The sequence below is a fragment of the Abramis brama genome (assembly GCF_963993115.1).
Source record: "Abramis brama genome assembly, chromosome: 4".
NCBI lineage: Eukaryota > Metazoa > Chordata > Actinopteri > Cypriniformes > Leuciscidae > Abramis > Abramis brama.
Genome location: NC_139966.1, coordinates 9210741 through 9224423, shown reverse-complemented (window position 1 = coordinate 9224423; position 13683 = coordinate 9210741). Strand labels below are relative to the sequence as shown.

The 13683-nt window shown below is 38.1% G+C and overlaps 1 protein-coding gene across 3 annotated transcripts in view; it reads right to left on the bottom strand.

The window, feature by feature from the left end:
• Positions 1–1272: 1272 nt before the first annotated feature.
• The window catches only part of LOC311081633 (NACHT, LRR and PYD domains-containing protein 3-like), a 172653-nt gene continuing 160242 nt past the window's right edge, over positions 1273–13683 (bottom strand). For all 3 annotated transcript variants that reach the window (XM_084112219.1, XM_084112220.1, XM_084112218.1), the window contains 2 exons: positions 2705–2751; positions 1273–1795 (listed from right to left, as the gene is read on the bottom strand). In XM_084112219.1, coding sequence (XP_083968345.1) covers positions 1275–1795; positions 2705–2751 — 568 coding nt within the window. In that variant the 3' untranslated portion in view covers positions 1273–1274. The remainder of the gene's footprint in view (positions 1796–2704; positions 2752–13683) is intronic.

The following is a 13683-nucleotide window of genomic DNA, read 5'->3' as shown; positions in this document are numbered from 1 at the left end:
TGTCCGGATCGCATTCATACTTAACGAGATCTGGCTATATAGTACCGACTCTTTTAGCGCTCGTTCAGTAAGTACTTATTGAAATTAAGTCCCTCCTCATTGAGAATGCGGTTTGGGATGCAGCCCAAGAGTCCATGTGGTGTGAAAGTGTGACAGTGTGAAACTGTGTGTGGAAGAAGTAACAGATTTATAAGATAAAACTCGTTTAATTCAATTCACATTTATTTGTACAGCGTTTTTCACAATACACATCATTTCAAAGCAGCTTTTCAGAAAATGCATGAGTCCATATTACAATCTACAGTGATCTGTTATCAGAGACTGTCTAAGTTATGTATTTCAGAAATGTACATATTCAAAATCACAGTTAGCTAAAAATTTATTAATTTAAACAATGTATTAATTAAAGGCAGAATACAATGATATCATTGACACACACACACACACAGGTTTCTATAGAGAATCATGAGGTCCTTCATTCACACACGTATTGATCAACAAACTGTGATATTGATTGATTCTCTTGAATATGTGTCTTAATTCCTCGACTTTAACTTTCTGTTCCTGTATTTCTTTCATTGTTGCTTCTAACTTTAACATCTTTGTCTTCTGACATCATCTTTAAATGTCTCTGTTTTATGATTTATTTATTGAATTTTCACAGCAACAGAGACAAACAATCAGAAAAGTAAAATTAATAAACAATCACACATCAAAAATAAAACAAAGATAATAATGAAAAGATAAAGATCAATCCAGACCCCCCACTAACAGGTTTAGTACAGTACACAATATATTACAGCAGAAGCGTCTTTAATAATACAGACATAACCCAAAGCAGAGGAATCATGATTAATAATACACACATAACCCAAAGCAGAGGAATCATGTTCTGAACAGATCCGATGTGTGTGTGTGTGTGTGTGTGTGTGTGTGTGTGTGTGTGTGTGTGTGTGTGTGAGAATCATGTTTTGAACAGATCCGAGAAGTTCAGATAAAACATCTCTGAATGTCTTAAACTGAGTTTAGAGTTGAAAGTCTAGTTTTGCTCGTATCATCCAGACATGTTTCAGTGAGTCTCATTGTGTCTCATATTTCCTCTCTCTTCTCTGTGTATCATTGTCTGTTTCTCTTTATTTCACTGACAGAAGTTCAGCTGTGTTATTAATGTAATGAAGAGACAATAAGAGACTCTAGAACATCTCACTGTCACTGATTTATCATGCAGCTCAAAGCATTATGGGTAGAGTCTCTCATCAGTCTATTCTTATTCATCAACACAGTTTCACTGATGATCCAGAACCAACCCCAAACCCAGGATAGAGTGTGTGTGTGAATGTGGTCTGGACTGTGTGTATGAGCCTCAGTGTGTCAGAGACGCTGTAGAAGGACAGAGTTCCTGCACTGTAATCCACACACACTCCTGTTCTCCTGCTGATGGGCTTTACAGGGAGTTTAGTCTCTATGTTATTGTGTTTGAATGAGTAACTGGAGGAAGAGCAGATCAAACTCCAGGACTGATCATTACGTCCAAACCCACACTCATCACGCCGTCCCTTCCTGCTGATGCTCTTATATGACACTGATATATACACATACCCACTCCACTCAATCTCCCAGTAACAGCGTCCACACACACTCTCTCTACACAACACCTGAGCATAATAATCAAATCTGTCTGGATGATCAGGATACGACTGACGCTCTGTGTCAGTGCGAGTAATCACTCTGTTCTCCTCAGACAGACGGAGAAGTTTATTCACAGTGTTCAGATCCAGAGTGAGCTGATGAGAATCTGATGGAGAGAAAACACACATCAGTGAATTACAGAAACTTTCTATCTTGAGTCTTCATTTCAGATCTGACTCGTTCATTTAGGATTGTAAGCAACCAATGATAATAAAGCACTAAAGAAATATCATTCTGTAACAGCTTTTGTCCTGAATGAGGTTCTGACTGAAATCGCCATGGTTACCACACAGAAAAGATAGGATTCTTAAAGGTGCTGTGTGTGTGTGTGTGTGTGTGTGTGTGTGTGTGTACCTGTTTTTCTATCCCGGTGGGGACTTCAACCTGAATGCACACAGACTCATGGGGACTCGTGTCACAGTGGGGACCTAAATAGAGGTCCCCATGGGTAAACAAGCTTATAAATCATACAGAATGAGTTTTTTTGGAAATGTAAAAATGCAGAATGTCTCCTGTGATGGGTAGGTTTAGGGGTAGGGTTAGTGTAAGGAGATAGAATATACCGTTTGTACAGTATAAAAACCATTAAGTCTATGGAGAGTCCCCACAAAGATAGTAAACCAGACATGTGTGTGTGTGTGTGTGTGTGTGTGTGTGTGTGTGTGTTTGTGTGTGTGTGAGTGAGTGAGTGTGTGAGAGTGTGTGCGTGCAAGTGTGTGTGTGTGTTAGAGTGTGTGCGAGTTTCCGTCTCTGTGTGAGTGTGTGTGTATGTCAGTGTGTGTGTGAGAGTGTGTTTATGTTAATATGTGTGAGTGTTTATGTGAGTGTGTGTGTGTGTGTGTGTGTGTGTGTGTGTGTGTGAGAGAGAGTGAGTGAGTGAGTGTGTGCGAGTTTCCGTCTGTGCGAGTGTGTGTGAGAGTATGTGAGTGTGTGCGAATGTGTAAGAGTGTGTGTGTGTGTGCACGTGAGTGTGTGTGTGTGTGTGTGTGTGTGTGTGTGTGATGTGTAGACGTACATTTTCGTGGTCCTGCTGTAATCCTGATCTCTCCTCCATGATCCACACTAGAAAACACACACAGTGACACAATCAATCATAGACGTAATGGTTTTAATACTGTACAAACTGTATATTCTCTTTGTGAAAGATTAAAGGGATAGTTCACTTTAAAATGAAAATTAGCCCATGATTTACTCTCCCTCAACTCATCCCAGGTGTATATGACATTCTTCTTTCAGACGAACACAATCATAGTTATATTAAAAAATGTCCTGGCTCTTCCAAGCTTTACAATGGCAGTGAATGGCTGTTTCTGTTTTGAAGTCCATAAAAGTGCATCTATCCATCATAAAAGTGCATTTATCCATCATAAAAGTGCATCTTTCCATCATAAAAGTGCATCTGTCCATCATAAAAGTGTATATCCATCATAAAAGTGCATCTTTCCATCTTAGAAGTGCATCTGTCCATCATAAAAGTGCATCTTTCCATCATAAGTGTATATCCATCATAAAAGTACATCTGTCCATCATAAAAGTGCATCTATCCATCATAAAAGTACATCTTTCCTTCATAAAAGTGCATCTGTCCATCATAAAAGTTCATCTATCATCATAAAAGTGCATCTATCATCATACAAGTGCATCTGTCCATCATAAAAGTGCATCTATCCATGATAAAAGTGTGTTGTGGAAAAATTCAGTATTTCTTATATTCATTTGTTTCCAAACTGTTAATTCCATTTAATCATGTGTTTCTGTGAGGGTTTCTAGCAACTGAGGGAAGCAGGAGGTAATTTAGGTCATAAATGAAGGCCTTTTGGCTTCTCAGGGACAAAGAACAGTGTGACCTGCTCAGGGGGGTAGAAAACCAGTCCAGTCCAGGCCAGTTGAAGATAGGGGGTATCTTTTGGAAAGTTACAGAAAACTAAGTAGGTGTGGTCAAGATGTTAGAAACCTGTATAAAATGTCTCAGTTTTATTATGTTTTTAGTATTGTCTGTTTTTCATGGCTGGGTGGCTGCGGTCTGTGAAAAGAATCATCAGAGAATAAAGCCTTTTCTCTTTATTACAATTTTGCCTCTTGAATGTTTCTTACACCTGTTGATGCTGTTTTTCAGTAAGGTTAAAAAATTGCTATTACAGCTGGTGTCAGAAGTGTGGGATCCTGTGCGGACTCTTCTTCTCCTGGTCCTGAGAGCGGGTTTGACGGAAATTGCGCAATCCCGGCAGCACCAGGCGGCCGTCTCATACCTCGACGGTTTGAGATAGAAACTCAACAGGTTACGGGAGAGAGAGCCAATACCCGCATTCAGGGCCAGTGGAAGAACTCCCACCAGGGTCAAAAGAATCCGTGGCAAAACAGAAAAGCATCTCTGGGTAAGAAACGGCAAATTGTTTTATTGAAGTTGAGTGTAATATGATAATTGTGAGTAAACGTGAACCATATTGGCTGAGTTTGCTTTTGGTACGAGCGAGAGGTGATTCAGATAATCACAATTTTTGAGGGAGAAATTGATCTGACAGATTCAGACCGGTTTCTACCACACTTAGCTCGTTGGTGGACAAGAGTGCCACAGGTGATTCAGATAATCACAGTTGCTGATTAATTAGTTTTGCTCAAAATCTCTCTAACCCGAGGAAATCTTGTAAAGGTGGACGTAAGAGCCACGCCAGATTAATTAGGTGAATCAGAATTAATCGAGCGCTAGAAAGTGCTCATGGGAAGATTTTGAGTAAAACATAATTACAAAAGCACAGCATATTTGCTGAAACCCGACCGATTTTGGGTGAAAGAAAGTCGGATCTGTTGAAGATGTTTGACAGATACTGTAAGACACGTGTCGAAAGAGTGAAATCCAGAAAGGAGATTCAGCCAAAATGGGGTCATCTAACAGTAAATTAGATCATTTTTACACACCTATTTTGTCAAATGAAAAATTACGGCCAGAAATGCATGCAAGAAATTGAGAAACGGATAATTGTTTAACAAAAAGGTTGTTGTAGTCGTGTTCAGCATGTGTGTAAAACTGTGAACAGACAGTAGTTTGTTGAACTGAAGAAGATAGGGAAAGATAGAATGTTTTTCCTGATGGAAATTATAAACAGAGAATTGTTGGATTGCAGTTAAAAGAGAACAGATGCAGAAGGAACTAGCATGTAGGGGAAGATAGAGTTCATGGAACAATTTATGAACGCCTGTTAAGTCAAATTAAGTTAAAAATGGTATGAAAAGTGAGTTTTTATAAAAATAAGGCATTGAGTATGATTAACAGGGATTAACATGATATAAAGATGAACAAAAGTTTTATTAAGCAGAATGGGAAACAATTTTATTTTACTGGTAAAATAGTGATGTCTAGAGAATTTTCATATCAAGAGTTGAAGGAGCAAGCAGCTATAATGGCTGCCTGTGCGATTTAGGGATTGAGAGATGAGTAATATGATATTTTGTTTTTTGTGAAACAGCAGAGATAAGTGGGACTGAGAAAATATTGATAACGTTAAGTTGAATCTGCAGCCTAACCATTTGATAGAGGAATACTGTTTCAACACAGTTTTAATGAAATTGATGGCATATAGTACAAATGTTTATACTTTATGAAGAGTCCTGAAACAAACAGTAGGACAGAAGAGAGCAGACGCTGTAAGCAGCTGTGCTCTGAAGCTTTGACTTCAAAGAAATGTGAAGTTAAAAAAGAAAATGTTTAGTGAAAACCCCTTAGAATATGTTGAGTGATTTTCTTTGCAACTTATGAAAATTAATGTGCTGCCAATAATAATGATGAAGATTATGATTTGGCTATTGTGATTGAATCCACACTGGTGGACTGTAAAAGAATACAGAGAACTGCTTATCAGTGGCTCTGTTTACATTCCTGATTGGGACACACTGCTTCAAGGGTGTGCAGTAAGTTGGAGCTGTTTGCAAGCTCAATGATCAAACTATAGGTAAAGAGAGTGTTTTAATTGTGGTCAGCGGGGCCATTTAGCCCGTAATTGTAAATGGACACTCAGAAAAGAAAGTGATAACGTGAAAGTGACGTGTATTAATGTGGGTTTTTGAAAGTAGAACAGTATTTAAATGACGATATTAAAGTTTTCGTCTGAGAAAGAACTAAGAATGTGAACGCAGTGCTAAAAGAAAGTGAAAAGAACGTGCAAGGGAGAAAAGAAAGTTAAAGGAAAGTTAATAGATGGAAGTCGTAAGAAGATTGAAGATTAAAAGAAGGTTGAAAGATTTAAGTCTTAAGGGAATCCTTTTGAAGGAAAGAGCTAGTGAATTGATGAATACAGGTTGATGTAAAATTACAGATAATAATGACTCCAACAAATGAGTTGCAAAATATTTTAAAAGTACCGGTAACTAAAAGGATGATTGTGTTTTTAATGGAATGCTTTAAAAGGGTTTAGATGATATAGAGAGACTAATCTGACAGATTATTTACAATGATAAATGCAAAAAATGTATCAAAAGCGGAGAGTGCTAGCAGCCTCAAAAGTTAGTGTGAATCCTAAAAGAAGATTGATAAACTCCAAGATAAAACACTGAAGTCAGGTATTAAATTATGGTAATTGAGAACCTGACAACTAAAATTGAGATGAAACGTTATTAAGAATTAGAATAATTATTCTTTCTTTAAGATAAAATAAGCAGAAGCAGTGTTATAGGATTAACAGTTGATAAATGTAAAATGTGTAGAAAGGCATCTGATTAAAAAAACAGATTGTTAGTGTTTTGAACGTGGATAAATAGTGCTGACCATGAAAGAACTAAGAGCTGATGTTTTGCTTTCCAAAGATAAGCTTGTGATTGGCTGAAACAGTTTGCTTATCTGAATCTGGTGTGTGCTGTGGCTGAGACGTCCAGTGCGACAGAGACACGATCTGAGAGGAAATTTGTAATGTAATGTCTAAATTCCCTGATGTGGGCAAAAGACAAATGTAAAATATGGTTGTTTGAAAATGCATGTAAATTCTGGCAAAGATGCCTTAAGCTGGGCTAAAGTTAAAAGATGGTAGATAAAGTTTGATTTTAGAAGTTTATGAGAGTACAGTGTACCAGTCCTGAATGCCTCAGAGTCTCTCTCATTCAATGTCAGCTGAAAGCTGTTGTCTGAGCCTGTGCAAGGCACATTGTTTTAGTTGAAAACCATAGACATGGATGTTAAAAGAAATCATGCTACAAGGCAGTTCAGATTTCATACATTTAAAGGGAAATTTGTAAATGTTTTAAAAGTAAAACTGAATGACTTTAAAGAAGTCTTAAACGATAGAAGTGACATTTTTGACTAGTTTAGGACCAGTAACTTCTTTGTCTGATTTTAGCCTCCACCATGAAACAGGGCTGATGGCTCCGGCTACAGATGTAACAATACACTGAATAGACGGTTGTGATGACTACATTCACTGAGTATAATCTCAGTATTGCGATTTTGCCGATTTGAAGATGTTTAAAAGATTTTAGTGATTAAATACTGCTGTTATTAACCTGTCTCCCTGTGTTAACACTATTAGGCAGTCCGAATGGCTCTGGTGACTCTTGAGTGTGCCTTTCCTAAGCTCCAGAACTGATTATGTTGAAGAAAATGGTCAAAGATTCTGTTATGGGGAAGAGCGGTTACCAGTGTGCACGAAGTGATATCACTCAAAGACGGGTAAGATTCTCTAGGGCTTGAGGTCAACCTAAGACAGAGGGTCACGCCGACACTGGGTATCTGCAGAATGGCAGTGTTTTATGTGAGTTGGGTATGAGAGTGGCGCTGAATGACTGGGAGAGGCCACCAGCATCAGCAGATCATTAAGGGGAGATGGAGCTGTGAGGTTACGGCAGTCTGACCCAGAAAATGTGAGTTACTCTATACCACTTCAACAGAAACCGCATTCATTGTATGGCTTGTTTTTCATATTGACAAGTGTTTGAAACTATGCCAGGGGACAACACCCTGATGAAGATTATAGATAAAGAGCTGATGGGAATGGGCTTTCAAGAGCCAGCTGAGACTGTGAGGTTATTGTCATTATTTGTTGTGGAGACAGTAACAAAACTTAATTTATATCAGGAACATGATGCTGGTTGCCTTATGGGCAAGGAAAAAATTATGGAAGTGTTGATATTGAAATAATATGCCAATAAGATGGTTTTAACTCCTGAAGGTCGTTAGACATGGTGGTGGCTAAAGGTGAAGACAGCTTTTGTAGATTCAAGAAAAGTCTGGATAAAGGTTAATGGTCAAAGGTTATTGAAATGAATTTATTATTAGATTTTGTCTAAATTACAGTCTTAGGAGGCTGTTGAAAAGATTATTTGTTTATAGTGAGAGAGACTGCTTGAGTGAAGGAACGGATGGTATTCTGTCAGTCTTTCTGTTATCGGCATGCTAAAGCAAGCTGAAGGAAAATAATGATAATGAACCAAAACAACCCAGCTGACTTTTCTAAGAGAAAATGAATAATGAACAAACGGGCTTTGAAACTGGTAAAGAGACCATGTAAAATTAGATAAAAGCTACAGGAAAATGAGAAGTTTAAAATCTTATTTAAAATTTAAATATGTTTAGAGTTAAAATCAAAGATATGAATATGAGAATATGAGCGGTTCATAGTCAGGTATGTGTGTGTGTTGGATGGTGACAGCATTGTATGTTTTATGAGTGTTGATTCATGTTTGGTATGTGTTAGTTTAGGGAAGCTATTCTGTCCCCATAGTGTGTATATTGTGTCATTAACCTCTGGAATGAGTTTTATCATTACAGATGGGTTAAGGCAAATGACAAATTTGAAAGAAATTTGGTCATCAAGCTCTGTAGATTATTGTGAACAGAGAATGTTGTTTAACTGATACTGACCAAGTCTGTACACGACGACCTGACCTGATAGAAACAATTGATGACTTTGACATTGGAAAATGTTTGTAGATGACTGACTTAAGAGACCAAATAACAGGCCTGAAAAGCAGTGAGACTCAGGACCGGTGCCATTCAAATTATTAGATAAGAAGATGAGATTGTGGCTTACGTAATGTTTTGTTTCAGAGGCAGAGAAAGATGTCTGGGGGAAATTTGGCTGAAGGACAACATTTGGGTTAGTGTTGAAAACTTTGTTTACCCAAACACCATTGTTAAATTGATGCATGAGTTGTGTATCATGCATCAAAAGGGGGATGGTAACAATTGCCATACCAAGGGGTTCAAATTAGCTGAAAGCCATCGTACAGGTGGGACAATAAATGTTGGGAGGACACTGCGTTTAACTGGGTAAAAGCCCTGTAAGAAGTCATTTTTCTCCGTAACAAAATTGCTGTCTGTAAGTGTGCAGATTCGGCAGCGAAGGACGCGGCAGCACAGCAGACAAAAGAAACTATGTGTACTTTACTATCTGACAATAACCTCGACGTTTGTTTTTCTTTACAGAGGATGCAGACTTTTGATACAGGGCAGACTGTGCCCAGTAAACTGGGTTATTATTGTGGCAGAGAGGTGCCACACCTTGCGCAGCGCATAACTTAAAACTTTCCTTTTGCAGGATGTCAGGATGGATTGTGTCGAGAGGAACTGATTCTGTTCCAAATGTATAAATATTGTTTTGTTAACATGAGCAAAGTGGGTTGAGTGTTTTTTTTCCTTTCAGGTTTTTCTGTGCCATTCAGTGAGCAAAATTATCTGGTGACAATATGTTTCAGGCTGTTGATTCAACAGGTCACACCAAAAGGGACGACCGGCTAGACAAGCGGTCAATAACAAAATAGCTAGGGTCTGCATTCACAGGTGACAGCGGGCAGGAAATGGTTAATTCCAGTAGAGGTGCGGTCGGGATAAGGAAAAATCTTGTAATGATCAGAAAATGGTTGGAGAGGGTGACACCTGGGTCCACGCCTCTGACCTTAGACTACACCAACCAACCTCAGCAACCCCACGCACCGACGCGAAGGACAGTGAGGGGTCAAGGACGTGCTAGTAACGTACCCTCCCTTGCCAGCGATGGAAAATCCTCTCTACGGCATGCAAAGTGTCATATTGGTGAAGACGGAACGTCCATGGGACGAACGAGATGGTCAACACACCTGGAGGAGGATGTGGACCAACTAATGGTTTAAGTTTAGCAGAATAATTTGTTTTGTGATGATGTTGATGATTTTATTTGATTAAATCAAACTAGGGCTTAGTATTGATATAGATCTAATGATTTGATTGGTGCAAATGTTTTCAGGAAAAGTATAAAATCTATTCAATGATGTGAAGTACGGTCATAAACAAAAAAAAAAAAAAAAAAAGACAGTCGGTCTGTAATTTTTTAAATTAGTTTAAAAAAATTTTGACAACCAAATTGGGTAGAATGGATAAAATCATATAACTCTTCTGGTTAGATTTGATTAAATAGGGTATTAAATAGAGCTTACTAAGTAAAACCATTGCCCGATTGAATTAAAAGTTAACAAAATATGGTTAGGAAATATGTAGATGGGTGTGGATAAATGGAAAAGGCTGAATGTATAGGAGTTATGATTGTATGTGTTATTCTGATAATTTTGTTATTCATGGGTGAATACGAGTACTGGAATGTCTGTTCAATTTATCCCAAGGATGGACAAAATTAGGCAGACGGTGGAAGTAGCGGAAGCTACAGTAACGTGGTAAATTGGGGGGTGTTTTTTCATTTTCCGATTTTCTTACTTTCTAAATTCTTTCTTTCTAAAGGACGATGATAATGTGTAAAGGGGGTTAAAAACAGTAGCCATCCGTGTTACGAGGTGGCATACAAGGACAGGGTTTGAATTGAGGGATATTTTTTATCTACTTTTTTCTTTTTCTTTGTGTAATAGTTTGCTGAAATTGATATGTGTTGAACTGATGTGTTGTTTTCCTACCAAATATAACTACACTATTTCTTGTTTATATTGAGGTGACTGAGGGTCCGATCTATAGTGTTGTGGGTGCAATAACAGTGCTTGTTCACCTAGCCCGGCCTTATATAAACCTTTACTTGCTTGCTACAAAATTAAGGGCCTATCCTTACAAAAACAGCCTAAGCTTATTTCATTTTTAATCCTTTCTTTTCCTACAAGTTTAAAGAAGAGTGATCAGGTATACGAAAATCAAATATGAAGGGTATAACTGTGATGTAAAGACTTGAAGTAATTATATTCTTGGGGATTTAATAGTAAAATGGGTTTGATTAAATTAGAAAACAAGGCTGAATTTTTTATGTATTGTTTATCAGAGAATGATAAAGAGGAGGAATTTGTTGTGGAAAAATTCAGTATTTCTTATATTCATTTGTTTCCAAACTGTTAATTCCATTTAATAATGTGTTTCTGTGAGGGTTTCTAGCAACTGAGGGAAGCAGGAGGTAATTTAGGTCATAAATGAAGGCCTTTTGGCTTCTCAGGGACAAAGAACAGTGTGACCTGCTCAGGGGGGTAGAAAACCAGTCCAGGCCAGTTGAAGATAGGGGGTATCTTTTGGAAAGTTACAGAAAACTAAGTAGATGTGGTCAAGATGTTAGAAACCTGTATAAAATGTCTCAGTTTTATTATGTTTTTAGGATTGTCTGTTTTTCATGGCTGGGTGGCTGCGGTCTGTGAAAAGAATCCTCAGAGAATAAAGCCTTTTCTCTTTATTACAATTTTGCCTCTTGAATGTTTCTTACACCTGTTGATGCTGTTTTTCAGTAAGGTTAAAAAATTGCTATTACAAGTGCATCTGTCCATCATAAAAGTGCATCTATCCATCATAAAAAGTGCATCTATACATCATAAAAGTGCATCTATACATGATAAAAGTACATCTATCCTAGGGATGGGCACAGTACGCAATCACTCGAGTACTCGAACGTGACAGCGACGATTGATCATAAAAACGATGATCTGAGTTAAAAAAAAAAATAAGAATAATTTTTTTCTGATTGGTTATAGCAGCATTTTGGGCGGCACCTTGAGCTCTGATTGGTTAGCGTTGCCAGAGCACGGTCCAAAGTCCAAACCGTAAAACAGAGAAAATGGCTTCAAAGTCACGTAGTGATGTCTGGCTTCACTTCGACAAAATAGATGAAAAAAACAGTTCAGTGCAAAATATGCAGTGCCAAGCTGTCACACAAATCTACCACAAGTACAATGTGTTATCATCTAGTATTCGTACATAAAATGTCTTCCGATACCACAAAATACGCTCAGACAGAGCATTGCATCTTTTACCGTCAGACAGAAATGCAACGCAGCCAGAGGTGAAAAGTAGTGTTGTTCCGATTCCGATACTAGTATCGGAAATGCCGCCGATACCAATAAAAATTCTGGCATCGGTATCGGCGAGTACATCTACCCATGTACCGATCCGATACCATTTTATTACACAATACCTAGTTATGCACGCTAGCTTTGCTTAACGCTGCAAATCGGAGATCAATTCTTCTTCGCTGCTCTAAACAGTGGTTGCTTGTGGCAACACAGGAAGTTGTGCTGTTGCCACAAGCAACCACTGTTTAGAGCAGCGAAGAAGAAATGAAAACACAAATTTTCAAATGTAGGCGCGCGGCAAGCGCATAATGTAAGAGACGCTGGCGCCCAACATCAAATGGCAAACGTAATAAAAACGGAACAAAACTGCGCTACTCGTTATTTTGTGCTTCACGGACCGTTTATCAGTTTGGACCAGTGCAGCGCGAGCCGATCTTGATCAAGCGACACTGTTACTACACAGCACTAAGAGATCCAGTAAAGAAAGCATTTGAATTCGCCACTGAAGTAATAACATCGCTGCGAAATCTTGTGAGAAGCATTCACATTTCTCCGTTATTAACGGATCAAACAGCGAGTGGAAACCTGGAAGAAACATTGTGCTTTCAAGTAACGTTTGGTTTTATTTTGACATTATGAATAAAATTGCTGCCCTCAAATGTTAATCTGAAATAAAATAAACCTTTGTTTATTACTACTACAATATTACATTTAATTTTTTTTATAAGGAGCTGTTTTTGTTTTATATGTCAAGTATAGCTCCATCATTGCTCAAAGTAAAAAAAATTATCATACTTTATGATGTTAGTTTTAATAAAAAATAAATTAATAAAAAATGTAAATCAAGGAAATTTCTCTGGCATTTCTTTCCTTTTGCTGTATTGAAAACGTACCGAACCGGGACACCAGTGTATAGTATCGAACCAAACCGTGAATTTTGTGGACCCCTATTATTCATATATAATTTTTTAGATTCCTAGATTTATTTGTTGCACTTTTTATACAGTTATATTGTAAAACTAAAATACCTTTTATAAAATAATTATATAAATTCATACAGGGCTAGTATGAATTGCAGCTGTATAGATATACACCCAGGTATCGGATTAGTACTCGGTATCGGCCGATACCCTGAGTCCAGGTATCGGAATCGGTATCGGGAAGGAAAAAAGGGTATCGGAACATCTCTAGTGAAAAGATGACACAACTAATCACCGAAATGATAGCGAAAGATTTGCTGCACATTCGTTTTGTCGAAGGAGAAGGGTTTAAAGATTTGATGAATTACATTGAGCCTCAGTATAACGTCCCATCGCGCAAGACAGTCACGAGAAGAATAGAAGCTCTAAATGAAAAGACTGCTTCTTCACTGAAAGACAGACTGTCAAAGACTGCGAGGATGGCTATCACTACGGACACATGGACCTCGCTGACCACTGAATCCTATATAACACTAACTTGTCATTACATTGCTGAATGGGAAATACATAGTGCAGTGTTAGAGACGCGCAGTTTTGACGAACGACACACCGCTGTGAACATAGCCAACTTACTAAAAGATGCTACAGAACAGTGGCTGTCAAGCTCGAAGAAAGTAATTGCATGTGTTCATGATAACGCTAGTAACATGGTTCTGGAGAATCGAGGACTTTGGGAATCAGTGCCCTGCTTCGCACACACCCTGCAGCTAGCCATCAGCGAAGGCTTCAGTGTTGCTTCTGTTAATAGGGTGATTGCAGCCAGTAGCCGATTGGTGGCACATTTTCA